Source organism: Lissotriton helveticus, chromosome 12, assembly GCF_964261635.1.
Source record: "Lissotriton helveticus chromosome 12, aLisHel1.1, whole genome shotgun sequence".
Classification (NCBI taxonomy): Eukaryota; Metazoa; Chordata; class Amphibia; order Caudata; family Salamandridae; genus Lissotriton; species Lissotriton helveticus.
The window spans coordinates 310,232,768-310,259,811 of record NC_136073.1 but is presented as its reverse complement, the minus strand read 5'-3'; the positions used below and the strand labels follow the sequence as shown (position 1 = coordinate 310,259,811).

Below are 27,044 nucleotides of genomic sequence, written 5' to 3'. Positions count from 1 at the left end.
CTTTGAGATAACCCCTATGTACTCCTATTGGGGTGTAGTGGCAGGAGATAGAAGAGGAAGCTAATATTTATTTGTGATCATTTATTCATGCCTGTTCTCTTAAGGCTATTGATAGGTTCTCTTTTCCTTGATAACATTACTTCACATAGTGGCCTGTCTATTGGGCTTTCCACTTATGATTTTAAGGTGAGAGTGTGAGTAGGTGTGCAGACCCTGTTAAAGGTGCATATGTAGACCCTGAAAACCTACAGAACCTGGGACCGACCTCGGGGCAACATCACCAGAGCAGTTCTACAGGGGAAGTGGAACAATTAATCTTGGCAGTAAATAACCTCAAAAGGAAGGTGAAAATATATCACAACCTGTAATGTACCAATGCCGCAAACACTCCAAAAAATCCAATGCAAACCTGTGAACCCTTATGCCCTTATGTGGTGCACTGACCATCAGCTTGAACAACATAGTTCCCTCTTACTCTCATTGCCCATACTCTCCACTTCTATCTCCAGAAGGAAATTCTCACTGAACCCATTCTCACATACCTGATTTGAATCCATAAACCATACTCTTCTCTGTCAACTACATTGCTCTTACAGATTCATTCAATTCTCATAAATTCAGTCAAGATACCCTTTAAAACACCTTACCGTCTCTGCACCTACATTCCCCCTGCTTCTGGCATGTAACCCTGGACGCTTTCCAAGCCTTACATCTGCCCTGTAGCTCACCAGTGTCACTTACACCCAGACACTGCCTTCATGCAGCTCTCCATCGGTTCTTTAGGACACTGCATCCCTCCTACTACACTACTTGCAATCCAGGAAAAGAATGTATCTTTCCTGAACATTACTTTTCTACAATCTAACTACCATGTGACAACTCTCATGTTAAATAATCTACACTGTCTGCCCTGCAATCTCAGATCATCTTCACGATCAGCTACATCACATACAAAGTTCTCTACAATAATACCCCTGTCTAACAAGTTAACAATGTCATCTTGAGGTCAGTGCCAGACAAGGCGCTTCAAAGTCGCCAGATTTGAAGTTAAACACTGCAAGAGGAAAAACAAGAAAACAAGTCTTCTCATCCTACTTCCTAGGACCTGAAACAACATCCCTCTGACATCAGATCAGTGCAAACATCCTTACAATCCTGGAAAATACTGAAAGCCACTTCTTCAAGGCACACTACCTCAGAAAGGCTGACTTCCCTTCACCAGCTCTACCACTTCCCTCTATCCCTGATCCCTATTTATTTACACTAGGGCTTGGCCCCTGCTCAGCACTCAGTTACTAGCCAGCAGAGTTCAAACTTTAGAAATACCAAAATATACATATATATAAATAACTTATTTTTTTGACAACCTAAATGATCTGACTGTTCCACCGCTCTCTATACTCCCTATTTTCATTCACCCAACCCAAGATCATACTCTCTTTCAATACACTCCACTCTACTTCAGAAAGTGTGGTTTTCTAATTTATGTACATTTTAGAAAAGGCTTTTTTTGCTTATCACTTAGTGGAGCCTAACATTGGCAATATGGTGACTATTCCCCCAAGTCAAGAAAAGAAACTATCAGATTTAAAGTCGACACCCAGCTGTGGCAGGGGAGAGGACACAGGGTCTGATGTGGGAAATCATTAACTTGAAAGCTCCGACTTCTTATAATTAATTTATAGGTATGCAGTCCTTGTTTTGTTCTTTGCACCTCTGTAGGGGATTTAGCTTCTCAAGAGAACCTCCCCTTCACTATTCTGGCTGCAGCGACATCTCAGAGTGGTAATTTTAAATGATTGCCACGTTTTGGAAAATATGTCTTCAGGACTTTGCTACATGTGATTTGGAATTTGTTGTGTATTGTCTAAATTGAACGGCCATGTGATTTATATTGTGTGGTGAAACAATTCCAAAAGGATCACCCGGTGGAATGTACATGAATGAACCATACATGTACATTTAAAAGACTTTCAAAAGACATCAAAGGACACTTTGTATTTTCGAAATGACCCTTGGGCACAACTACTTAAAAACACAAAACGTTTCCTCATCTCCACTATCCCCAGAGTTGACTTCATCAGCACCACTACTGTAAATCTAATAACTACTATTTGATGTCCCCACTTTGTCTTGTAAATCCTCATCCATCGTCCTCGCATACAAGTACAGATTTCTCTTTACTATCCACCCTTAAACCTTTATGTAGCAAAGATGTTGACATCTTTTTAGGATGCTCAATAGCGGAATTTAAGCAAAAAGAAAATAATCCCATTAAATCAATCAGGTAAAACACAATAAATGTGATGGGATTGACAATGTTTGCATGTCGCTTATTGTATGGAAATCTAGACTACGACATAGATGTATCAGTTAGTTAGGATAAAACATCTCTGGTGTCCAGATGAATGTGAGACATGACTTCAAGGACAGGATAGGAACGTGTTTACACTTTATTGAATTTTGTAGAAGGGATGAGGATGACTCAGTCAACTCTGGGTTCTGACGTGCTCTAATAACTAGTGGCTGAAGCTCCCAATGCAGTGAATGTAGTTAATGGGCTTGCATTTGACAATCAATGTTTTTACGAGGTGCTAATCTTACATCCCCAAAAAGGGTTGACTGGGAATCTAGCATAAGTAGTTAAAGCATGCACAGTATCGCTGGCAGGCTCTGGCTTTATGGCTTAAATCTTTTTATTGATTAATTTGTAGACAGACAATGCACAAAGAACAAGGCTCTCAGCTCCGTAAGACTGTGCATATGTGACCACAAGGTCGCAAAGATCAATATTACCTAAAGTAAAGGCATGAAGCGGGCCCTCAAACGGAGGAGAAAACAGAAACATACTCCAAAACAAGAAACACAGAAAAGAACCCCCCACCTTCCCACCACCCACTCCACCCTATACCCACCCTCATCCACCGTATCAATAAAAAAAAAAGGGAAGGGGGAGAGGAAGGAAAAAAAGGAAAAAGAGAGGGGTGAATAAGGGAAGGGAAAGGGAAGAGAACGTAGACTAGTGCTCAACGCTTGGAGGGACGTGTCCCTTTAGAGGTAGCATTTGGAATTTGCATGTCCAGAAGGCAGAGGAGCCGCAAATATCGAGGGCATGTTAATTCTCGGAATTCCGACACCAGCAGTGTAAGGAAGGGTCGCAACACAGGCTCTGGCTTTAGAATTACGCTTATAAGGGGAAACAACCTTTACAACGCAGTCACTACATAGCAGTCATTACATCGGAACATCCTTTGCATCGCATGTCATTACAATGCAGTCATTACATTATATGTCACTACAACGCATGTCATTACAATGCATGTCACTACAATGCCGGCCTTACATCGCAAGTCATTACAACGCATACCATTACAACGCATAGTACCCTTACACTATCCAACACTTACCCTACTGTTGCACTCACTGGAGTTAGAATAGTAATTCTTACCCCTACATTATCCAACACTTACCCTACTGTTGCACTCACTGGAGTTAGAATAGTAATTATTACCCCTATACTATCCAACACTTACCTTAAATGCAATGTAATGGTATGCTTTGTAAAGGTATAATGTGATGTAATGGAATGCGTTGTAAAGGTAGTTTCTGAAAATGCGATGTAATGGCCTGCTATGTAAAAGAATGCGTTGTAAAGGATGTTGCGATGTAAAAACTGCATTGTAAAGGCATGCATTGTAAATGTATGTGTTGTAACATCATACATTTGCCTTTAAGTGTTAGATTTGCCACTTGTAGCCAGGGCATCTTTATGGAATGCACTGCTTAATTTAATAAAAAATGAGTGCAAAGTATTTTAAGAGCCTGTTGCAAGTGCTGCTGAATTCCAGAGTTGCCAGTTACCAAGACTGCCTAGTCTTAAATCTATCTGTCCCCTCTTTCATAAGCCGCCCCACTCCATTTGTCACTATTGTCCTATTTGTCTTTTCTTCTTTCTCTCTTCTCTGCTATTCTCCCTCCTGCTCTGGATTAGCCTAATGATGGAAATTAGGCCTGATCCCCAAAAATGAGTGGCGGTACCCACAACCTGCAACTTTCTGCAAAAACGAAGCACTGGGTAACCCATGTCCTCTTTGTTCCTCTGCTGGCTGATTAGAAAGTTACAGTACCGACAAGTACATCGAGGTTACTTACACAGGGTACTGTGTCAAAATTGTCATTTATAGAAACTCATTCTCTTTTCAGAGTCAAATGTGTCATAATAGTTTGAATCACACAGAAGTAGCACTTTGCATACTTACAGCTATTTTTGTGCTGTGCAAAGCCTTACTTGCTTGTACTACATTTCACTTTCGTCATGTCTTGTGCTGTTGTTGAGCGTATGACTGGAAACGAAGCTTGGCAGAACGGTGACAAGACAGAAGAAAGAGAAGAAACACTCACCTCTCACTTGAGGAGCCTGATGAGAAGATCAGGTGTTCCAGAAAGCCCTTCAAGTACTGCACCTGGTGCACAGCCTGGTTGTAACTCTGGGGTTTCTGGAATTTGTCGGGTCCTAGTATCAACAAAGCTTGGCAAAATGGTGACAACACAGAAGAAAGAGAAGAAGCACTCACCTCTCGCATGAGGAGCCCGATGAGAAGATCAGGTGTTCCAGAAAGCCCTTCATGTGCTGCACCTGGCGCACAGCCTGGTTGTAACTCTGGGGTTTCTGGAATTTGTGGGGTCCTAGCATCTCCAGCTCCTTCTCCACGTGCTGCAGCTGCATGTACAGGTAGCGGTTGTTGTCACTCCGCCGCTGCCTCTCACTCATTCCTTTATCAGGCGTTGGACTTCTTGTTTTTTCTACAAGAAGAAAAGAGGTGCGCATTACCACAGCACTTTTACACTGATGTTGTTTTTATCAGCGCTCTACTAAAGAAACCAACGGCGGACCCCACCGAACTCAAGAACTACCGCCCCATCTCGCTCCTACCGTTTCCAGCCAAAGTCATCGAGAAGACCATCAACAAGCAACTGGCAGCCTTCCTCGAGACGACTGGATCCCTCGACCCATCTCAGTCAGGCTTCCGGACCAACCACAGCACCGAGACCGCCCTCATCGCTGCCACCGACGACATCCGAACCCTGCTGGACAACGGAGAAACAGCGGCCCTCATCCTCCTGGACCTCTCCGCGGCATTCGACACTGTCTGCCACCGCACCCTAGTGCAGCGCCTCAGCAACGTCGGAATCGAGGAGAAAGCACTGGAATGGATCACCTCCTTCCTCGCCGGAAGGACACAGAGAGTCCGCCTGCCCCCATTCAGATCAGAAGCCACGGAAGTCATCTGCGGCATTCCCCAAGGCTCCTCGCTCAGCCCCACCCTCTTCAACATCTACATGAGCCCCCTTGCAGCCATCGCACGCCAACACAACCTGAACATCATCTCCTAAGCCGATGACACCCAGCTGATCCTCTCCCTGACCAACGACCCCGCCACCGCCAGAGCCAACCTACACGAAGGGATGAAAGACGTGGCCGAGTGGATGACGACCAGCCGCCTGAAACTGAACACAGACAAGACGGAAGTCCTCATCCTGGGCTCCTCACCCTCCGCCTGGGACAACTCCTGGTGGCCCCCCGCCCTGGGCAACGCACCCAAACCGACAGACCACGCACGCAACCTGGGCTTCATCCTGGACTCCTCCCTCTCCATGACCAGACAAGTCAACGCCACCTCCTTGTCCTGTTTCAACATCCTGCGCATGCTACGTAAGATCTTCCGGTGGATCCCCACCGAGACCAGGAAGACGGTCACCCAGGCCCTCGTCACCAGCCGACTGGACTACGGCAACGCCCTCTACGCCGGAACCACCGCCAAGCTCCAGAAGAGACTCCAGCGGATCCAGAACGCCTCGGCGAGACTCATCCTCGACGTCCCCAGACGAAGCCACATCTCCAGACACCTGAGTGACCTGCACTGGCTCCCGATCAACAAAAGAATCACCTTCCGGCTCCTCACCCACGCACACAAAGCCCTACACAACCAAGGCACGACCTACCTCAACAGCCGCCTCAACTTCTACGCTCCCAAACGCCATCTCCGCTCGACCAATCATGCCCTCGCAGCCGTCCCCCACATCCACAGAGCGACAACAGGAGGAAGGTCCTTCTCCCACCTGGCCGCCAAGACTTGGAACTCCCTCCCGACCGACCTACGCCTGACCCAAGACCACCTCTCCTTCAGGAAGAAGCTCCAGACCTGGCTGTTCGAGCAGTAGCGGACCCCCCCCCCCCCAAAGCGCCTTGAGACCCTCCGGGTGAGTAGTGCGCGGTATAAATGCCTATGATTGATTGATTGATTGATGAGTGGACTGATGTGCAATGTATTGTAAAAGATACATTGTATGATCAGATCCTATTTTATCATGTCTGCATGTGATTTTGTGTAAATGTATATATATTTTTAAGTCTCTGGAGTGTAATTTTTATCAGACTTTGTAGTGTTAACCACATGGGTATTGACGTGGCATGTTGAGATTCTTTCACCTTCAATTTCCCTTTCGGTACATAACATGATAATGTTGGTTTAAGAAAAATAAAACTGATTTGCATCAGAGCACTTCCAATCACACATTTATCATGATGTAATGGCCTTGCTGATCCTTTCAAAATCAGACAGACAATGCCCTAAGGCCCTCCGCCAGGATGGGGAGAGCTGCCATTTTGGAGGGCACTGCACGGCCGGGTGCAGCAAAATGGCAAACCAGCAGGTGATGCCCCTACATTGGTCCTGAACCACTATCTTGACGTCCAGGGAACCTGTGCTGCTGGGCAATCTCGTGAGAGCTTGTGGTGGTGGTGGCGATGGGCATGGAAGTAGTGGCGACACAGATAAAATGTGTGGCAAAGTAGGTCTCAGATTCACTTATGTTTTGTAGCAAAAACGAGGCAAGATTAAACAACTCTGACAGAAGCAATGTCTTCAATACATGGGCGTGGCCTCATTAACATTTAGGGGTGTGTACGTCTGAGATTTCTCAACAAACAACGTAGTACTCAACTTAAAAGGACAAGGTTGGACTGGGTCATGGTTTGAGGTGGGCGGGAAAATAGGACTACATTTGGTGTTTGCCACATTAGGAAAATTCTTGGCAGCATTCATAAATAGACAGAAACATCCATTTGCAAAGCAACACCTAACACACAACATGCTACAAAGCCCAGATTTGAACAATGAACAAAAGCTATGGACAGGGTCTGCCTGACAACCACCTGGAACCAGGGCCTTAACGCCCAATATAGAACTGTGGTTGCTCTTGAATAGCTTAATAAATCAATTATTCAATATAGATGAGAATCAATAGTAATGCAATTAAAAGAGTCAAGAAATGGTAGCAATAAATATTGAGATCCTCGCACAACTAGATCACATTCCACGCCATCACGGAACTCCATTCGGCGCGTGCAGAGCGGCAATACCTTCATGTGAGGGGAACATGCGTGGAAGCATTTTTAAAAAGTGCTCGCTATTCACCGCCAAACTCGGGCAGCTGAGTTCATAAATAACTTTATTTCCAGGCTGGCAGCGAAAAACCATAGAAATGCAATGTAGCAAAATATACATAGGCAATAACTATGTGCATTGCCTTGGGGAAGGAGTAGCGTGTGCAGATGCCAGATGCTTGGAAACAACTAGTCCCTGCAGTCTAATACAAGCTTTTTGTTAAATAAATAGCTACTGTGTACAGAGCATGTGGGAGTGTTGCGCGGCGTGTTTTCTTTTTCTGTAGTTCTTGTATTTCTCAAATAAGGCCCACAACGGTATACACACGGTGAAAAATAGGGTCACCAAACACCTGCTGTGAAATTTCTGATATAGCCAATAAAAGCAGTCGCGGCCGGCATGGCGGCGGGTGGGGATGTCGCGCGGGCTCGCGGGGGGAAGCGGGATAGTAATTACAATTTTAAAAACGTACCTTCCCCTGGGTCATGCGCCGCTGCCTCAGCTCCTGCTGTTGCTGGCCGGGCATGCAGCCTACATAGAAAAAAAGGGAGAGTGTGCATGTCTGGTTTGGTGGCCCCAGAAGGCGGACCAAACAGTCAGGGCCTACAACAGTGGGCTAGCCACTCTCCCACTGCCCTCGAGCAGGACCGCCCAGCCCCAACTACGAACTTCTGCTTTCTCGCAGTGCGAGAAGCAGAAACATAAAATGGTGGTTTTACCATTTTATGTTTCTTCCTCTCGCACTGCAAGAAAGCAGTGGGGCGACGTCCCTCTGTCCTAATGGAGGAGTCACCCCTGCACAAAGCCCTCCACAACGCAGGACCAGCATATCTAAACCATCACCTCTCATTCCAGGTACCCACCAGACACCTCAATCAATCAATCAGTCCTTTGTTTAGCGCACTACATACCCGTGAGGGTCTCAAGGTGCTGGGGGGGGAGGTGGGGGCGGCTACTGATCGAACAGCCAGGTCTTTTGTATCCTCCTGAAGGTCAGCACGTCTTGGGTCTGTCGTAGGCTCAGTGGGAGGGTGTTCCATGTCTTGGCGGCGAGGTGGGAGAAGGATCTCCCGCCGGTGGTTGTTCTTTGGATGCGCAGGACGGTGGCGAGTGAGAGGTCGGCGGAGCGTAGCTGGTGGTTGGGGGTGTAGAAGGAGAGCCGTCTGTTGAGGTAGGCTGGGCCGCTCTTGTGGAGTGCCTTGTGTGCGTGGATGAGGAGCTTGAAGGATATCCTCTTGTTGACGGGGAGCCAGTCTAGGTTTCTCAGGTGGGGGGTGATGTGGTCGTGTCATGGTACATGGAGGATCAGTTGTGCCGAGGCGTTTTGGATGCGTTGTAGTCGATTGATGAGCTTGGTCGGGGCTCCCGCGTAGAGGGCGTTTCCATTGTCGAGTCTGCTGCTGACGAGGGCCTGGGTGACTGTCTTTCTTGTATCTGTCGGGATCCATCTGTAGATCTTGCGGAGCATGCGAAGGGTGTTGAAGTAGGAGGAGGAGACGGGGTTGACTTGCTTGGTCATTGAGAGCGCTGAGTCGAGGATGATTCCCAGGTTGCGTGCGTAGTCGGTGGGGTTCAGGGCTGCCCCCAGTGCCTTTGGCCACCAGGAGTCGTCCCAGGCTGACGGGTTGGAGCCGAGGATGAGGACCTCCGTCTTGTCCGAGTTTAGCTTCAGACGGCTGATCTTCATCCAGATGGCTTTCATTCCTTCATGGAGGTTGGCTTTGGCGGTGATGGGGTCCTTGGTGAGGGAGAGGGTCAGTTTAGTGTTGTTGGCATAGGAGATTATGTTGAGGTCGTGCTGTCGGGCGACGTGTGCGAGCGGGGCCATGTAAATGTTGAACAGTGTCGGGCTGAGGGAGGATCCTTGAGGTCCGCCGCAGATGATCTTGGAGGCTTCGGAATGGGGGAGGCAGACGCTCTGGGTTCTGCCAGAGAGGAAGGAGGTGGTCCATTCCAGAGCCTTGTCTCGGATCCTTGCGGCGTGGAGACGTGCGTGTAGTGTGCGGTGGCAGACGGTGTCGAAGGCGGCGGAGAGGTCTAGGAGGATGAGTGCTGCAGTCTCCCCGTTGTCTAGCAGGGTCCTGATGTCATCGGTTGCAGCGATGAGGGCGGTCTTGGTGCTGTGGTTGCTGCGGAATCCTGACTGGGAAGGGTCCATGATTCTGTTCTCTTCGAGGTATCGGGTTAGCTGTCTGTTAACTATTTTCTCGATGACCTTGGCCGGGAAGGGGAGCAGAGAGATGGGTCGGAAGTTCTTTAGGTCTTTTGGGTCTGCCTTGGGTTTTTTGAGTAGGTTTCCAGCTCTCTGGGAAGGTCGCGGTCTCAAGGGAGAGATTGATGACATTGCGTAGGTGGGGTGCGATGGAGCTGCTTGCTTTGTTGAAGATGTGGTGCGGGAATGGGTCTGACAGTGAGCCGGAGTGGATTGTGCTCATGGTCTTGATGGTGTAATCGACGCTCACGCTGTTCCAGGCTAGCAAGGGGATGTGGTCAATGGTGTGCGGAGGGTCTGTTGTGTTGCTGTCTGTTGGGGCTGTCTGGGTGTAGAAGGTGGCGAGGGAGTCGCACAGGGCTTGCGACGGCGGGATGTCGTTGGTGTTGGAGCTGGGGTTGAAGAGTTCCTTCACGATGTTGAAGAGCTCCTTGCTGTCGTGTGCATTGTTGTCGAGGCGGTCTTTGAAGGAGGTCTTCTTGTCAGCCCTGATGAGGTGGTGGTGGTTGCGGACGGCGTCCTTGTGTGCTGCGTGGCTGTTCGGAGTTTGTTCACGTTGCCATTGCTTTTCTAGTTTCCGGCAGGCTTGCTTGGAGGCTAGTAGTTCTGGGGTGAACTAGCTAGGCTTCTTGCTGGTGTCTCTGTGGGGGGGGTTCTTCAGCGGGGCGAGGGTGTTGGCGCAGTCCTCCAGCGTCTGAGGTTGTGGGCAACGACATCGGTGTTGGAGGGTTCGGTGGGTGGACTAAGAGCAAGGTTTGCATGTAGTTGGTCTTCGGTGATTTTGCTCCAGCAGCGGCGGGGTATCTGTTGGGTACGGTGGTGTGTGGTGGGTTTCTGGAAGGTGAAGTGGATGCAGCGGTGGTCGGTCCAGAGGAGTTCGGTGGTGTGACTAACGGAGACGCGCGGGCTTGAGGAGAAGACGGGGTCGAGCGTGTGGCCGGCTAAGTGGGTGGGCGTTGTGACGAGTTGTCTCAGTCTGAGGTTGGCGAGGTTATCGATCAGGGTTGTGGAGTTGTTGTCGTTGTTGTTCTCAAGGTGAAAGTTCAGGTGTCGAGGGGGATGTAGTCGGTGGAGGTCAGGGCGTGCGTGCTGATGAAGTTGGCGATGGAGTCGCTGAACTGGGGGCGGGGTCCAGGGGCTCGGTAGACGAGGATGCCTCCGAGGGCGGAGTTGGGGTCTGTGTGGATCTGGAAATGTATGTGTTCGGCGGTGCTGAGCGCGTCGTCCCTGCTAGTCGAGACCCTGATGCTGTTCTTGTGGACTATGGCGATTCCTCCTCCGACTCCGTTGGTGCGGTCTCTGCGGGTGATCTTGTAGCCGTCTGGGATGGCTACGGCGATGTCAGGTGCGAAGGAGTTGTTCAACCAGGTCTCTGTCAGGTTGTGACGACTGGGGAGGTTGTGTTGAGCAGGTCCCAGAGCTCGACGGCGTGTTTGCGTGCGGAGCGGGTGTTCAGTAGTATGCATCGGAGGTGGTTGAGGTCTTTCTTGGCGGGTGGTTTGTCGGCTCTGTGGCTGGTGTAGCTGCAGTTCCGGCAGGTGAAGGGACCGTGTGTGTTTCGGGGCAGCCTTGAAGCAGTTGTGGGTCCGTGTGGGGTTGAGAGCATGCAGAGTGCTGGCGTCGTAGTGTTGGCGGGTGCGGGGGCCAGGGGTCCTGGCACTGGGTGGGGTCCAGGAGGGGCATGCGCTGACAAGCTTGTCTCGCGCCAGCGGCGAGACCGCGCAGCGGCGGGCATGTGTGGGGAGGTGGGAGTGAGGAGCAGCTGGGAGGCGGGAGGTGGGAGCAGCGAATGGGCAGTCAGGGGGGCGGAGCCGCAGGGGACGCAGTTGCGGGGGCAGTGAGAGGCGACGAAGGAAACAGAAGGCAAAAGGGCACAACAATTGAGGGGGAAACGAGTGGCACAGAGGGCAGAAAGGTCACAAAAAGGGCAAAAAGGTCACAAGAATGCATGGGGAAAGGAGTGGCACAGATGGCAAAAAGGTCACAGGAAGGGCAAAAGGTCACAGAAAACGGGGGGAAACAAGTGGCACAGAGGGCAAAAGGTCACAAGAAAGGGCAGAAATGTCACAAAAAACTGGGGGAAACGAGTGGCACAGAGGGTACAAAGGTCACAAGAAAGGGCAGGAAAGGTCACAAAAAACAGGGGAAACGAGTGGCACAGAGGCAGAAAGGTCCCAAGAAAGGGCAGAAAAGGTCACAAAAAACAGGGGGAAACGAGTGGCACAGAGGCAGAAAGGTCACAGAAATGCAGGGGCAGCTAGGCAACAGAAGGCAAAAACGGGCAGAGAGACACGGGGATGGTGAGGGGAGCAGAAGGAAAAACCGGGCAGAAAGAAATGGGGGCAGCGAGGGAGAGAACGGGCACGGGCGGTGCTGTGCGGAGGGGGAGCGACCTACCTTGAAGGGTCAAGGGTCGCACCTCTGTTCTGCTCTGCCCAGCTGGCCCTCGCCACCATCCCTCGGATCCGCAAGACCAGAACCGGAGGAAGATCCTTTTCCTACCTTGCCACCAAAACTTGGAACAAGCTGCCCCTCCACTTCAGACAATCCCCGTCGCTGACCCAAGTCAGGAAGGATTTCAAGACCTTCCTTTTCAACTGAACCCCTGCACGCAGACAGATCAGCATCCTCCTCCCCCACAGCGCCTTAATACCCTCACAGGTGAGTAGCCATGCGTTACACACCCCCTAATTGATTGATTGATACAATGGATGGCTATCTTGTGGGCTGGTCCAAAATGTGACTGACACTTGGACAAAATTATGACGGTTGGGGCTGACTCATTGAAACTTCTGTGTATTGTTCCTGTGCTCCAACTCAGAGTGAGAATGACAGAGACAGAAGGGTACTTGCTGCTTCATGCCACTCCGTGTCCAACATGAGGAAACTGCAATTTGTCCATTTGGAAACAAGTTAGGCTAATGCCATTTGGTTAAAACTTAGTGTCATTAAAACACTTTTACAGGGGGACACAAATAAATGTATTGCTTTGGGCCTCCTGCTACAGTGAAAAAAATATGTGCTATGTTTGCAATTTCTGCACATTCATTATGAGCAATTTCTGCAGAGATGCAGCATGTAGTATTGTATATACATTTCACAAATGCAGACATAACAAGCATTGCCACTTATAATAGGTCTGGTTTTAAAGGAATGTTGTATAGGAATGCGAAATAAATAGCATGGGAATAAATATGTGTTGGACTTGGCTCTCTCTCCCGGGGCACTCCCAAACATTCTGCCTTCACCCCTCCTGTTTTCTGACCCCGTATTTTTTGACTTTTAGGACTCGAATAAATAATAACCAGGGCTAAAGTACTTGTGTTCTCCCACTGTAACATGGTACAACTGTCTCACACCTGATTGATACTTTAATTTACTTGCAAATCCCTCATATATGGTAATACGGGTATCCAGGGCCTGTAAATTATATTCTACTCGAAATTGAAATTGAAAAAGGGGTTTTATAAAGCGCGTGTATGCCAATGGCGTCTTAGCGCTGGACTATCAAGAGTACCAGGAATAAAAGTGGGGGGGAATGAAACAGAATAGTGCAGCTGGGTATTAGAACAACCAGGTTTTAAGATCCCGCCTAAATTGGGATAGGTTTTTTTGAGTTCTAAGATGTATGGGCACGGAAATCCATAACTTTGGGGCTAGGTATTGGAAACTTCTACCACCCCATTTTAACGTCCTTATCATACGGACTCTTAACAAGGATGCTGAGGCAGAACGAAGATTTCTTGGTGGGACATACCACTCAACGTATTGTCTAATTTGTCCTGGTCCATTACTGTGTAAAGCCTTTTGTAGAATACACATCGACTTGAATTTAATCCTAGCAGTTATCGGGAGCCAGTGAAGTTGCTCTCGAATCGCCAGGCTGATGGAACTGAATTTAGGTAGGTTCAACAGTAGACGCGCCGCTGTATTCTGTAGAATCTGTAGTTTGTTTGTAACACTTTGTTTGGCACCAAGGTATAATGAGTTACAGTAGTCGATTTTCGACAGGATCAGCGCAGTGACTACCCTCTTCCTGAGAGACATCGGAATAAAGGGAAGAATTTTCCTAAGAATCTTAATCGTATAAAAACCGGAAGACATAATATTATTGACCTGGTCAGCTAGGGAGAGCTGATCATCTACTATAATCCCAGGTTCTTTACCTTTTTTACGGGGCTAGGGCAAACTCCTGCGGTATCGGGCCACCAAGTTGTGTTCCAGAGAGAAGTATCCCCTCCAAAGGTCAAAACCTCCATCTTTCCAGTGTTAAGCTTTAAGCAGTTACTCTGCATCCAGTTTATAATATGGGCCATGCATGAATTGAAACAAGCTGCTACATCCTCCAATGGGTCAACCAAGGAGACGTCAATTTGTGTGTCGTCTGCATAGCAAATTGTTGTAAAGCCAAAGGAGCGAATAAGTTTTGCCAGTGGGGCTACATATATATTGTGGCCATACATATAATACTAGTGGCCAGCAGCACTCATTGTGCCACCCACTGAGGTAGCCTTTTAAAGCATGTCTTAGGCTTGCTGCTGCACCGCTAGTGCAGTTCTGGACTGTAATTTCAACCTGGCAAATTAAAACTTTTGGCAGACCTAACTCTTTCTTTTTAATACATATAAATGACCCTTATTTTAGGCCCTAAACCATCCATGAGTCAGAGTGCATTGTTTTTAAAAAGCATGATATATCGTGGTGGTGAAGAACTGCTACATTCGTTTTTGACTATAACCAGGCTGATTTCTCCCAGTGGATAACATTGGTTACCTTGTTACATTTAGTAAGTGATAACTTTTGATTGGGGTGCAGGTAGGAATGCCATGTTTACACTCAGATGAATTGGACTTTATTGGTAAAGTCAAATCTTAAGCCACAATTCTGAAAATGATACAATTAGAAGGTTGGCTTTTCCTTCCCCAAACCATATGGTGCCTGCATCATGGGTCACGTGACTGGGTGAAGTTGGCAGTTGGCCTTTGTGTATTCCTACTAGACAGTGAGACAGAGGGGAACAAGGTGTTTACAGTATGGGCCATGCTGACAGGATAGGAGGGACAGAGCAGTTTACTGCCTCAATTACATTTTAAAGGGGCTTCCTCCAGCACTCTCACAAAAATCTTGACACCAAACCATTGTCACGCCAGACCCTGGAGCCTGGGCAGGGGAAGGAAACAAATTCAAGAAGCAGATGAGGGAGAAGTCTAGAGGTTTCTCCCACTTCAAACCTGGTACCAGGTATAAATATTGGACTCTCAGACCAACTCTTCAGTACTCCTGGAACTGTGGACACTACAGAAGAACAACTGGACTGCTGCCAGAGGACTGTTTTGCTGCTTGGGGTTTGCTTTGCTGTGTGAGGCTTGCCCTGTTCTTTGAGAAAAAAGACTGGACCTGGTCCCGTCATCACAGGTGAGTGATTCCAAGGGTGGACCACCTGTTCTGAGCTACAGGGATACAACAAGCTCCAGAGACTCCCTGCAACTGCCCAGCTGCCCTGTTGCACTGGACTTGCAACTGGACATGCCTAAGCCCTGCTGGCCTCTGCTGGAGTGAGTTCCTGATCCCCAAGAAGTGCCTCCTGAAGGTTCCATCAAATCTGGTGTGAAGTGATGCGAAGTCCTGTGCAGCCTCGCTGCACAGCTTCAAGTTTCTTCAGAACCAACACTGACTGACTAAAAGCAGAGCAAAGTGTCACCGCACATCCACAAGCTTCATCGGAACTGGGGCTGAGCAACACAAAGCCTCACTACACAGCTACAAGCTTCATCGGAACCAGTGCAAAACCCCCTTAAACCCGCGCCGCACAGCTAAAAGCTTCTGTGGAACAGATGTAGAGCAATGCAAGGCCTTGCAAAACATCGCCACGCAGGCCTCACATCAAGGACATAGGGTACAATCCTCAGAGTGCCAAACTTGGCCCTCTGCCCAGACTGCTTTGCCCTTTATCGCGGTTGGCCTAAGCTTGTGACTTTATCTCAGTCCAGCACTACCCGATACCCTCAGCGTTGCTCATTTTGGCGCTACTTTTATCTAAAATTTTAAAACTCAATCTCTCCAGTTCTACTCATTGAATTTATGTAATTTTGGTCTCAAATTTGTTAAAAAAACATAATCTATTTTTCTAAATTGGTCTGGGATTTCTAGTGTATTGTGTTCTCAATTTATGACTGGTAGATCTCATAATGCCTGTTGACGCTGTTTCTTGTGTAGCGTTTCTGCTGAGGCAGGACAAGGCCGTTAGAGCCTGTGAGGTGGTGCAGGGAGGTAAGGCCATCTAAGGTGGGGTGCTTCCTTCAACTGTTGGTCCTCACTGCTTTTCTTCCTGTTTTCTGCCTGGCCTCCCTCCAGTGTACGGCCCTTCACTAAACGAGCATAGGGGGAGGGGGGAAGGAGTACCATAAGCACCAGCATACTTCACCAGAGGACCCTGGGGACCCAGTGTCTGCCTCCAGCTTTCACCACCTCGCGCTCGCTCCCCCACACAAGCGTGTCAAGGGTTTGAACGGGGTCAAGAGAGTTCCAGCATCTGGCTTAGTAAAGGAGAGGATGTGCCTGTTTAAGATCTCCCTCCAGATGAAGTGGGTCCTGAGCCGGCTTAAGGAAAGCTGATAAAGAAGTTGAGCCTGCGAGCAATAACCTTGCACAACTCTGCACCAAAATCCTTGCATAAGGAAATAAAGTAACAAGGCAACAAAGCAAGGCAACAAGCGCAGAGAAGAGGGCAGTTCAGGCAGTGTAGGCTAGAACCCACTGCATTGGCTGAGCCCCGTGATCTGCAGAAGCAGGCCGCTTTGGGTGGGCTTGACTTGCTTGCCGGGTGAGCTCCCCCCCATGCATTGCCCACTGCCTTTTACAACTGAGCAGGGCTTCCAGCATTAAATTGCATCTAATTGCCTCACAGTGGGGGACCAACAAGGGCCCTACAGTGTGCTTAAGCCCCTCCTTGGCTTCTCCGACCTTCATCAAGCTCCAGGGTCAGAGTGGTGGTGTTGTCCGGAAAATCCTCCTCTTAGGCACCTCAACCGGTTGGACCCTCCCAGCCCAGTATCCACCTCAACCTAGAGTAAATCAAGAAAAAATTTAATCTAGGGGGCTCAGCGCAGAACTGATTGGCATCTGGGGAATTCGAATGGTGTAGGAAAGACCAGATCATTGCATGTTGCCATGGCAGAAAAAAGAACCTAGGACTATTCAAGACAAGCCATTTACCTGCAGCTCCTAGCCGGTAACCAGGACAGTAATCAACAGAATCCTATTAAAGTCACACAAGGTTAATCACATTGACAATGCTGAGAAGGAAGATGCTATCATGTAAAAAGGAACTGGTGGAGTACCCGTACCTGCTGTCCTTGATTTTTGTACCTGCTAAATCCCTTGTATTCGAGGGCACGGACTCAAGGAAATGAGATGTTGTCCCAACAGCTCCTCCTCAATGACGACATCTTCCTCAAAGGGTACGATTAGGCGAATGTTCCACAAGCTACTGGAGGATAAATCTTCAGACAGCACAATACTTAACATCATATCAAAAAGCTGTAGCCTAGTCAGCAGTCTTCACATTAGCACTCAAACCTTAAATTATAAAGCACCGTTGGCCACTGGGACAAAAATCCACAGGTCACATTCATGCCGAAGGTTAAGCGCAGAAGGGTTAATAACAGCGATATTATCTCAATCATGCATGTCATCAATATCTCCAGCCCGCAAGAGTTGTAGCACTTAGATGCACAAGTAGGCACCAGTCTCACGCCATCAACCATTCCGACCACTAGTGGGGATTTAACAGTAGCAGCACCTATTCAAATCATGGCGATGGCAGCCGCCCAAGTCCACTGAAATCCAAAGCCGACGAACCCACCAGCTACAACACAGTAGAGCGTAGAAACGCCACCAATCGCAAACAACACGCAACTCATGACCGGGAGGGAAAGCATAATCGATCTGAAATTGGGTAATCTGTCAGACCACTTACTTTCCACCACAGAGGCTCAAATAAACAAGACACAATGCCAAACCCCAATACTGGGAAGGGGCGCATAGAAAAGGATTTTGTCTCCTAGACTCACGGTCTGGTTCCAATAGCCCTTCGCTGGCCTCAGTAAGTGCCTCGCAGGACACAATCGCCAAGGCACTTCTCTGGCAATCAAATAAGATGGAACTTCAGATTGGCCTGATACAATCACTGGCAACTCACCTGGCAGAATTAGGGATCACATTGAGCAGCCTGGAGGCCAAATGAGAGCACTAGGTTAGGACAAATCTTGCCAATGTTTCCCTATCATTAACAAGCTAAGCTCTCTACCTGAGATCTTAGAGGCACTAGTGGATAAGGTCAAGGCTAATGGAGTGAGTACCGAGTGGAAGGATCAGAAAACAAGCTTTAATGTGGGCAGTCTCTTACTTCACAGAATCCGATACTGGGCGCGCAAGAGGGAATCTCAAACATTGTCTCTGAAGTCGTGACTGAGCCGCTCGACTCTCTGAGCCGCTCAGAAAACATTTTGGTAGTCTCTCCCTCCATTGAACACCTCGCTGAGCCCAAGTTGATATGAAAAAAATCTCCCATAGTACCATTCGTCACAAAAGGGCAACATAAAGATGCCGTAAACTCGACAGAATCCGACCCCCCATTAACATCTAACCTGTCGAAGAGGACAAAAAAAAGATTAAAGAAACAGATGAAGAAACAGGGTCTATCAAAAAGAAACTTATTGTCACATAAGATATCCACATCTACCAAAACCCAGGTTGGATCTAATTCAACAAATCTCTTTCTCATATTTGTTCAACCTATATAGTCCACAAACTTTCCTCCAGAGCTTAGTGACAACGCTGTCAAAGCATGGCAACCTACTCTTCCACTAAACAGGGAGGGCATAGAGAAGAGTCCCATCAGGTAGGCCCTGGAACTGGGCACACTGAGGGACCCCAACTACTACGTTTTCAAACGTGGGTCACCGTAGTGCTGCTGCAGCTGGGCCGCGGTCTACCGCCACGATGTAGGGAGCACAGGTGATCAGCCCAGTGTGGCTCCATGGAGCTCCTAGAGTCGTCATGAATAAGGGCACTCAGTCTGATAGGAAATGTTGAGACATTTGAAGTGCTAGAGGCACTCCTATATATTTAAACCAAGTGATGATCTTTGACTACCATTATTTTAATTGACTTTTGGTGTTTTACTTTACCCTAGCTTGAATGTACGACACCATTGTTCCGGCGTGTGCACTTTTCCTTGTAGATTTCTTTTATGTCTCCTTGTAGCAGGGGGAGTGCTTTCACAGAGTAGAACTGCCTTGCCAGGAACAGAACGTGTGAGATGTGCATTTGAAAGCATGAGAGAGAGGTGTGGAATGTACTTCTTGGTCTCGGAGTGCAGTGTTACAATCAGTGGTGCTTAAATGTGCATTATGTTGTACATTGGGAGATGATTGTGTTGTGTCTGGATTCCCTTCCAGAAGCGCCGGGACGCCCCTTTGCTGGGGCATCTGTGCGCTATAGAAGTGTTATTAACATAACATAACATAACATAACAATTGTGCAGTGCTATAGGCAGTGCTGCACAAATGTACATTCTGTTATACATTGGGAAGTATTATGAAGTTCTTACTATTGGTTTTTACATGCCCTCATGCCATCTTGAATTTTGACTCTGTCTAGTTTGAGCTTTTGTGCACACAGGCAGGCCCCCAGATTACTCAAGTTGTTCAGGCTATTCATATTCAAGGTTGTTTTAGGCTTTTGTAAGCTTCGCTGGGATAATGTGTGGAAAGTGTGCTTCGTACCTTTCAGAGCAGAGACTGCTGTTGCCAGTGAAATGTGTGTAATGTACAGCTCTGTCTCGGAGTCAAAATACAGGGGCCTGGTCAGCTTCTGTCTTGACCTTGACTCAGACCTGTATGTCAGCTTGTTTTTTTTAACAGAAGAAAGGGGTTGAGGTTTCTAGAACTTTCACTTCAGGTTGAGTAAAGGTATTAAAGGCGAGGGATCTTGGCACCCACATGGCAGCTCGCTTGTGGGGCAGAGGTGTCGTCACAAGGGAACTTGGGTCCTGATCGAGAATACTGCCTTGACTATCAAAGGGCTCCTCCAGCTTGAGTTGGCAGGGATGTCGAGTGAATGATCAGTGAGGTGTTTCATTTTTGATTATTGACATTGTGATGTGTGTGTGACAGGATGCACATTCAAGTCTCCAGTTGTATATTATCATCTGAGGTGTTTAGTGTATATAACTTTCTGATTCCTTGCAGCGGACATCCATATTATTATCTGCTTGTGTTTCATTTCATATTATTATCTACACATTTAACAGTTGCATTTGCCTACTTATAAGTGTGTTATTATTGCACAACCAAGACTAAACACCACTATCTCAGTAGTCTCAAGGAATGTGGCCAGCCTCAAAAGTGTCACCATGAGCTGACAAGCTATGTCCTACAGTGGCGGCTCCCCTATCAGGGCGTGGGGGTATTGACCCACTGCTTTCTCGCAGTGCGAGAAGGCAGAAACATAATTGGTAATAACTACCATTTTATGTTTCTTCCTTCTCGCACGGTGGGAAAGCAGAAGTGCCTGGTTGGGGGTGGGCGGTCCTGCTCCAGGGCAGGGGGGGAGTGTCTTGGTCACTGTTGTGGGCATTGACTGTTTGGTCGGCCATGGGGCCAACCAAACAGCTAATACCCACAACAGTAAGCAATCCACTCCCCCATGCCCTCGAGCAGGACCGCTCACTCTCCCTTTTTCTCTATATAGGCTGCTGCATGCAGCAGCCTACATAGAGAAAATGGCCCGGCTGGGGCGCTCTCCGATGCGCCTCACCAATCACAACGCTGCCATTGCAGCATTGTGATTGGCGGAGGGGAGGGAGGCTGCCATGACGATGCAGGAATTGAAAAAGGCAGGATGGCGGGAGCCGGACCCATCCAGAAGCTGAGGTGGCAGCAGCGCAGGATGGTAAGTTGCATTTTATTTGATATATTTTTTAAATTAAACCAACCCCTCCCACCTCCCACAAGGACGACCCCATTTCCAGCCCCCCTCCCCTCACCCGCCCGTCATGCCGGCCGCGACTGCTGCTCGGCACCAACCTACAATAACTTAACCATGTGCATGAACGTGTCCAGCAAAGTTAGATTTGTGAACTTATGTATTTGACAAACACTTAGACATTTCGATCAGAAATGTTGGTGCTAAGGACCTCAGCACAACGACATTCAAGCAGTGAGGGAGTGAGTTTGCATACCATAAAATATCCGGGTTTGTGCATAGCAAGATGGCCCTCTGCATTTACAGTGAGGTGATCCGGGCTGTGCCTTCGTACGCACTTGAGACTCTGTGCACACACTATCACTGTAAGTTATTAAGTTCAGAAGGACTTAGGCGGGCAGTGGTTGAAATGCGGACTCGTTCACTTTTCAATGTGTCTTCCATTTTTTCCCCTCTCTGATTCCCCTTATAATAGGTCACGGGGTCCAGAGTCGGCCTTTGCTAAGATAGCGCCCTGGGCGTAGAACGCAATGTAATTTAAAATAGATTTATAAGGCACACTGCTGTTTGAAAGGCAACCTGGCACTAAAGGAGCAGTTAATCCCATCAATACACATAAAATAATGTATTACATGTTTTTTTTTAGAGAACTGCTTAAAAAAATGTATTATTGCATAAACTCTTCAACATCGTTAAAGAGCTCTCCAACCCCAACGCCGGAAACAACAACATCACCCCTTCGCAAGACCTCTGCAACTCCCTCGCCTCCTACTTCCACAACAAGATCGCGGACATACACAACAGCTTCAGCACCCAACCGACGCACGCCACGACCGAACCACCGCCCCCCACCACCACCCTCCGCGCCTGGACCCCGATCAGCACCGAAGACACCGTCCGCACGATGAACTCCATCCACTCTGGATCTCCGACCGACCCTTGCCCTCACCACGTCTTCAACAGGGCCGACGCTGTCATCGCACCCCACCTGCGGGACATCATCAACACCTCCTTCAACACCGCTACCTTCCCGGAGAACTGGAAGCACGCCGAACTCAGCGCCCTACTAAAGAAGCCATCAGCCGACCCCACCGACCTCAAGAACTACCGACCCATCTCGCTGCTCCCGTTCCCGGCTAAAGTCATCGAGAAGACCGTCAACAAGCAGCTGGCCGCCTTCCTCGAGACGAACGGATCCCTCGACCTCTCGCAGTCTGGCTTCCGGGCCAACCACAGCACCGAGACCGCCCTGATCGCAGCCACCGATGACATCCGAGCTCTGCTCGACAACGGAGAAACAGCGGCCCTCATCCTCCTAGACCTCTCCGCGGCCTTAGACACTGTCTGCCACCGTACCCTAGTACAGCGCCTCAGCAACGTCGGAATCCAGGAGAAGGCACTGGAGTGGACCATCTCCTTCCTCGCCGGAAGGACACAGAGAGTCCGCATCCCCCCGTTCAGATCAGAAGCCACCAAAGTCATCTGCGGCGTTCCTCAAGGCTCCTCGCTCAGCCCAACCCTCTTCAACATCTACATGAGTCCCCTCGCAGCCATCGCACGCCAGCACAACCTCAACATCATCTCCTACGCCGAGGACACCCAGCTGATCCTCTCCCTCACCAACGACCCCGCCACCGCCAGAGCCAACCTACACGAAGGGATAAAAGAGGTAGCCGAATGGATGAAGAACAGCCGCCTGAAACTGAACTCGGACAAGATGGAAGTCCTCATCCTGGGATCCTCACCCTCCGCCTGGGACGACTCCTGGTGGCCCCCCGCCCTAGGCAGCGCACCCAAACCAACAGACCACGCACGCAACCTGGGCTTCATCCTGGACTCCTCCCTCTCCATGACCAGACAAGTCAACGCCGTCTCCTCGTCGTGCTTCAACATCCTACGCATGCTACGCAAGATCTTCCGGTGGATCCCCACCGAGACCAGGAAGACGGTCACCCAGGCCCTCGTCACCAGCCGACTGGACTACGGCAACTCCCTCTACGCCGGAACCATCGCCAAACTCCAGAAGAGACTCCAGCGGATCCAGAACGCCTCAGCACGACTCATCCTGGACATCCCCCGTCGCAACCACATCTCCGGACACCTGAGAGACCTGCACTGGCTCCCGGTCAACAAGAGAATCACCTTCCGTCTCCTCACCCACGCACACAAAGCCCTGCACAACCAAGGCCCATGATACCTCAACAGCCGCCTCAATTTCTACGCTCCCAAACGCCAGCTTCGATCGACCGGCCATGCCCTCGCCGCCGTCCCCCGCATCCGAAGAGCCACCACAGGGGGAAGGTCCTTCTCCTACCTCGCTGCCAAGACCTGGAACTCCCTCCCGACCCACCTCCGCCTGACCCAGGACCACCTCGCCTTCAGGAAGCAGCTCAAGACCTGGCTGTTCGAGCAGTAGCGGACCCCCCCTTCCCAGCGCCTTGAGACCCTCCGGCTGAGTAGCGCGCTATACAAATGCCTTGATTGATTGATTGATTGATAAAGGGAAAAGCAGTGGCTTTCTAGCTGATCAGCTTTTTTATGGATGCCTTTGTACGTAGCTAAACGGAGTTCACTTGTTCAGACCAAGGTCCATGACTGAGTCGATTATGCATTGCTATCGCTGAAGGAATCCATGCTCCAGTGGAGCCCCATCCCGGGTCAGCGCTCTTGAGGTCTGGGTAAGGCCAGGGAATGAGTAGCAGAGCAGATCCAGCAGTAGAAAGTCGATATTAATTACAGCCTTTCTTTCCCCATGCTGGCCTAATCACAGCTGACTAACTCCTTGAATCCATTTATGGGGAAAAGACTCAACAAGCTAGCACCCACGTTCAGTCATCTTAGACCCCTCATAAGACTCCCCTCTCGAGTCTGCTGCTGTCCCTGCACTCGTAATATAGCTGTGAGACACATACACGCAGATGCCACCAGGTGCAAGGAACATGGAGTGCAAGGCCGCAGTGCCCTCCGTTTCTGCTGAGTGCACATCATACTCCTTAAGTGGCAGAGCCTGCTTTCTGGCTCAGCCCTTCATACTAAAATGATGATGTATTTCATTAGTGCCTAGGCCGCTGGCATTTGCTGGATTTCCCTTGCTCAGAGGTGATGGTTGTATTTCGAGGCGTCTGTGCTGCTCTTGTGTCTTTGAGGCACTGTTGTCGGTATGTGGAGCGGATTCAGTATATTTCAGTTCCCTTCCTCTGGGCACTTGATATGTGGATTACTGAGTACATGGGCCTGTGTAAGAGAACCTCCTACTTACAGCTAAATACGTCTTAAATGACTACAAATGTCTCCTCCTCAAACCCATCCTCCGCATGTGATAGCAGATGACTTTCTTGTCAGACCGCAAGTATTTCAAAGGAAAAAAGTCCCCACATGTGTGTCACGACGGTGATGATAATTAGAGCAACTATGATGAAAGAACTAGTAGGGCACCTCTCACTACCTGGATTGTGCACAGACAGGTCTCAACAGAAAGATTATTGTTTACCCTTCATTTTCAAAACTCAAATTAGGAACGCACAGTCCTATCTGACATCTTTAAGTATGTAGATGTGTCTCCAAACTGCAGCAACTAGAGAGAGGATGGGAGGGGGTTAAAGAGAGAGAGCGTGGAAAATAGAGGAGGGAGATAGAGGGTTGCTAAGAGAGAGGGAGGATAAAATGGGAGAGAAGAGGGGGAGAGAGAAGGAGAGGTGTGAGCAAGACTAAGGTGAGGCTGAGAGAAAGATGTTCGAGCTAGAGGCAGAAGGGATTGCAAGAGAGGGAGAGAGAAGAGGGTGACAAAGTACGAGATCGATAAAGATAGAGAGTGGAGAGCAGAAAACGAGGGGCGGGTGCGAGAAAATGGAAGGAAGAAGGTGAGACAGTGGGAGAGGTGGAACGATAGAAAATGAGCAATCGAGGGAGAATGCAGGAGAGAAACAGGGCGAGAATGAGGGAGAAGTTTTAACTGCAGAGTTCTGGGGTAGAAGTAGTGCCCGCCATTGTTGTGATGTAGTGCGTGGGATCGGTCTGTGTGTAGCGTGTGGTAGTAGCGGAAGGCCTTATCTTAATGTAGGGTGGGTGTGGTCTCTGTGTTTTGTTGCAGGGCATCAGTAGTAATGATGAATATGAGGCAGGAGTCCGAATAGTGGGATTGCACTCTCAAATTTGCTTGAAAATGCACCATTTGCCCACTCTTTTTTTCAAAATGTTCTCGGGGGGAAACCCCCCCCCGGAGCCCCGGTAGGTGGTTCAGGCTCGTTCACTACGCTCGCTCGCCGTAGTGAAGTACAACAATTGTTTTACGCCTCACCACTTTAAAATGTCACCAGCCGCCACAGATGTCCTATCTAAAGACAAATGGTATTCTATGCCTTCAGGAGACCTGGGTGCTTGCCTCAGTGGCAATGCAAGGGTCTTCACACTAGAGTTCAGTTCAAGTCTTTTTGGGCATCCGTTAGACGGCCTTTCTATCTTTATTAAGCACTCAATCAAATTGGAGGCCACTGCACTGTATCTTGGCTTCACGGGGACCCAAGCAGTTTCCATCAATGGCCTGAAACTCAACTGGAAAGCAATCGGCCTGATACTGTTTAATTGTTATTTTAACGCTCCAAAAAAGTCTGATGGTCTTGAGTTGCTCCTTTTAGACCACCCTTGACACGAAATTATAATTGTAGGAGTCTTTAACATGAGAGGCCTGGAGGCGCAAACTGACAGCACTGACCGGCCGAAAGTGGGGCCCATTATGCAGGACATCCTGGCAGTCTACAAATGTATGTCGGCACAATGGGAGACTGAGGCGAAAGGGATTGAACGGTCAATCCTTCCAACTTGTGAAGGACTATCGACTATCAACTACGTCATTCTTTCTGAGCACCTAATAGGCCAGCTGTCAAATTTTGAAATTGCAGATAGATCGGAAAACAGTCTGGGAACAAAAGAACCAAAAAGAATTGGCTATTATCTCCCAGTTGCTCAAAGATCAAAACCAAGCGCTCTTCTGGGATCACATCAACAAATTCTAAAAAACAACAATGTAATCAGAGAAAATGGTGTTCCAGAAGTGGCCTAGGTAAGGCACGTAACGAAGCTGTACATGGATCAGCCCTCAACTTCCCAGTTTAGCAAACAGCCCGTGGCAACGGACGACAAGCAAAATTCCACCTCAGACTCAATACCCAGAGAGACAATGGCCAGGCTTCTGAACTGAGCTGAACCAGGGCAAGATTTAGGTCTTCATCATGTCAAGACCCAGAAAACTATTGCTGAATTAACAAGCATCAAGAAGGTTGAGAGTATAATCAGGCACCTGAAAAACAACAGAGCACCAGGCCCTAATGGCCTCCCAGTGAGCGTATTCAAATGTGCCCAAGGCAACTGGGTGAGGTTGGTAACTCAGCTCTTTAACCTTGCCTTCCAAATTGCAACTGTCCCTGAAGTCTGGAGAGGGTCTATTCCCTGTCATATATATCAGAAGGGGCATAGGACAATGGCTTCAAATCGTTTGATTGCACTTCTGGACATTGAAGCTAAAGCCTATGCCTATGTACTGTGGGAACAGCTAGAGGCCTGGGTATGAGAGCAGGAAGTCTTGCGTTCTTTCAATCAGGCTTCCGGGTTGAGGCATCTACCGTAGATAACGTCATGGCATTATCCTTCCGGAGACATCAAGCCGTACAAAGCAACAGGTTTCTGCTTTTTTTTCTGCGGTGTCATCGAATACAGTGCAGCTTTTGATAGGGTTGACTGGGCAACCCTATGCAGGAAGCTTCATGCCTGTGGAATATCCCAACGCCGCTAAGAGCAATAACTGCTATATACTTTGGCACATGGGTTTGAGTGAAAACTGGGATTAGCATGGTCACACGTAAAATCGACACCAATTGAGGGTTAAAGCATGGCTGCGTCCTGGCCCCTCTGCATTTTAATCTATATACTGATGAGTTTTAGAAATCTTTGGAGTCTGGTTGCCTCGTTCCCCCGAGTTAGGAAGTACCAAGTTGCACATAATTCAATATGAGGACAACATTGTGATTATGAATCACACCAAAACAGTTATTCAATGGGCAAAAACGCACTGAATATATACAAATTGGCCAACCACCTCCAGGTAAATCAAGACAAAACAAAAGACCTTACATTTGGGAGATACCGGAACAAACAGAATGCATCCTGACAGCTGGGCTGCAAGATAATTCATACATCAAGGAAATATAACTACCTCAGTGTCTGGTTCAGTGAAAACAGCAAACCAGCAGTTCAAACAAGGTCTCTCAAAAATAAATGAGCTGCCATTACCTATGGCATTGGCCCACTGATTTGGCTACAAAGTAGTGCCCTGGCAGCCCTTATATTCAGTGTAATGGACATGACTCTCCTCCCAGCCTCGTAGTATGTCCACCATGTTT

At 48.7% G+C, this 27,044-nt stretch overlaps 1 protein-coding gene across 1 annotated transcript in view; it reads right to left on the bottom strand.

Moving 5' to 3' along the window:
* Positions 1-27,044, bottom strand: part of LOC144798021 (polycystin-1-like protein 2) — an 849,694-nt gene that overhangs the window by 151,269 nt on the left and 671,381 nt on the right. The window contains exon 31 of the mRNA XM_078668807.1: positions 4,575-4,803. Coding sequence (XP_078524933.1) covers positions 4,575-4,803 — 229 coding nt within the window. The remainder of the gene's footprint in view (positions 1-4,574; positions 4,804-27,044) is intronic.